This window comes from Acanthamoeba castellanii (assembly GCF_000313135.1).
Source record: "Acanthamoeba castellanii str. Neff unplaced genomic scaffold scf7180000084011, whole genome shotgun sequence".
In the NCBI taxonomy this organism is placed as follows: domain Eukaryota; phylum Discosea; order Longamoebia; family Acanthamoebidae; genus Acanthamoeba; species Acanthamoeba castellanii.
The window spans coordinates 34,836-35,810 of NW_004457377.1; the positions used below are offsets into that span (position 1 = coordinate 34,836).

Consider the following 975-nt stretch of genomic DNA (forward strand, 5'->3'; position numbering starts at 1 on the left):
CGACCACCGCAAGGCCATGGCCGAGCTCGAGGTCAACAAGGCCAGAGAGCTGGCTGCCATCGAGTCCAAGAAGTTCTCGGAGATCGTCGACGCCATCGGTGCCGACACCATCGCCTCGATCGCCCAGGCCGGTCCCGAGATGCAGGCCAAGCTGCTCCAGGGCCTGGGCCTCAAGAGCCTCATGATCACCGACGGCTCGTCGCCCATCAACCTCTTCAACACCGCCTCTGGCCTCATCGCCCAGCACCAGTAAGCCCCTCCTGGTTCTGGCACTGGCCACCCACAGGGGAGGTCTGCGGGGACTCCCCTGTGCCTGACTGTAAAACTCAACTCTTGCTCCCCCACCATAAAACATCATCAAAACCCAAACACGCGTCCCCTCTTCTTCTTGTTCACTTTTTCCCTACCGCACACGCACACGCACACGCATCGCACACGCACGCACCTTCTCTCACCACCGGAGCATGGCGTGCGCTGGTGTGTCGCCGTCGAGGCTGCACCGCATGCCCTCCCAGAGTCGCAGCTGCTCCTCTAACTTGCTGCTGATCTGCGGCTATGGGGTTGGCACACGAACATAAAAGTAAGACACGCAGTGGTGAACGACACACGCGCTCAGTGGCGGGGGCAGCGAGGCGAGCGTCTGACTCCAAAGATCGCCCTCCGGAGCAGCCGACGAGCTCGCTCAATCTGCTTGGCTGCTTCTGGTCGAGCGGAAGAGGATACTGCCCCCAACGCAAGTACTGGCGTTTTGATCCTTGCGAAGTTCTTGGGGTCCCACTCCATTGCTTGGGTCATCCGATCCCAATTCGACCGTTCACGACTCAAAGTTGAAGTTGTTGATTATCACTTCAACAAGGCTGCATCGGTGGTGATAACACTTCACTTCACTTCCTGACGGTGGTCTCCAGGGTGTGCTCGAGGCCGAGGTCGCCGCAGGCCAGGCGCACGCGTTCGACGGTGAGCGGCAGGTCGAGC

The 975-nt window shown here is 60.3% G+C and overlaps 1 protein-coding gene across 1 annotated transcript; it reads left to right on the top strand.

Annotated features, from left to right (window-relative positions):
* Positions 1 to 16: 16 nt before the first annotated feature.
* ACA1_019760 (major vault protein) lies at positions 17 to 253 on the top strand (the record flags this gene model as incomplete). The annotated part of the gene is made up of 1 exon (XM_004336928.1): positions 17 to 253. The coding sequence occupies one exon, from the start codon at positions 17 to 19 to the stop codon at positions 251 to 253; it is 237 nt and encodes a 78-aa protein (XP_004336976.1).
* Between the last annotated feature and the right edge of the window lie 722 nt (positions 254 to 975).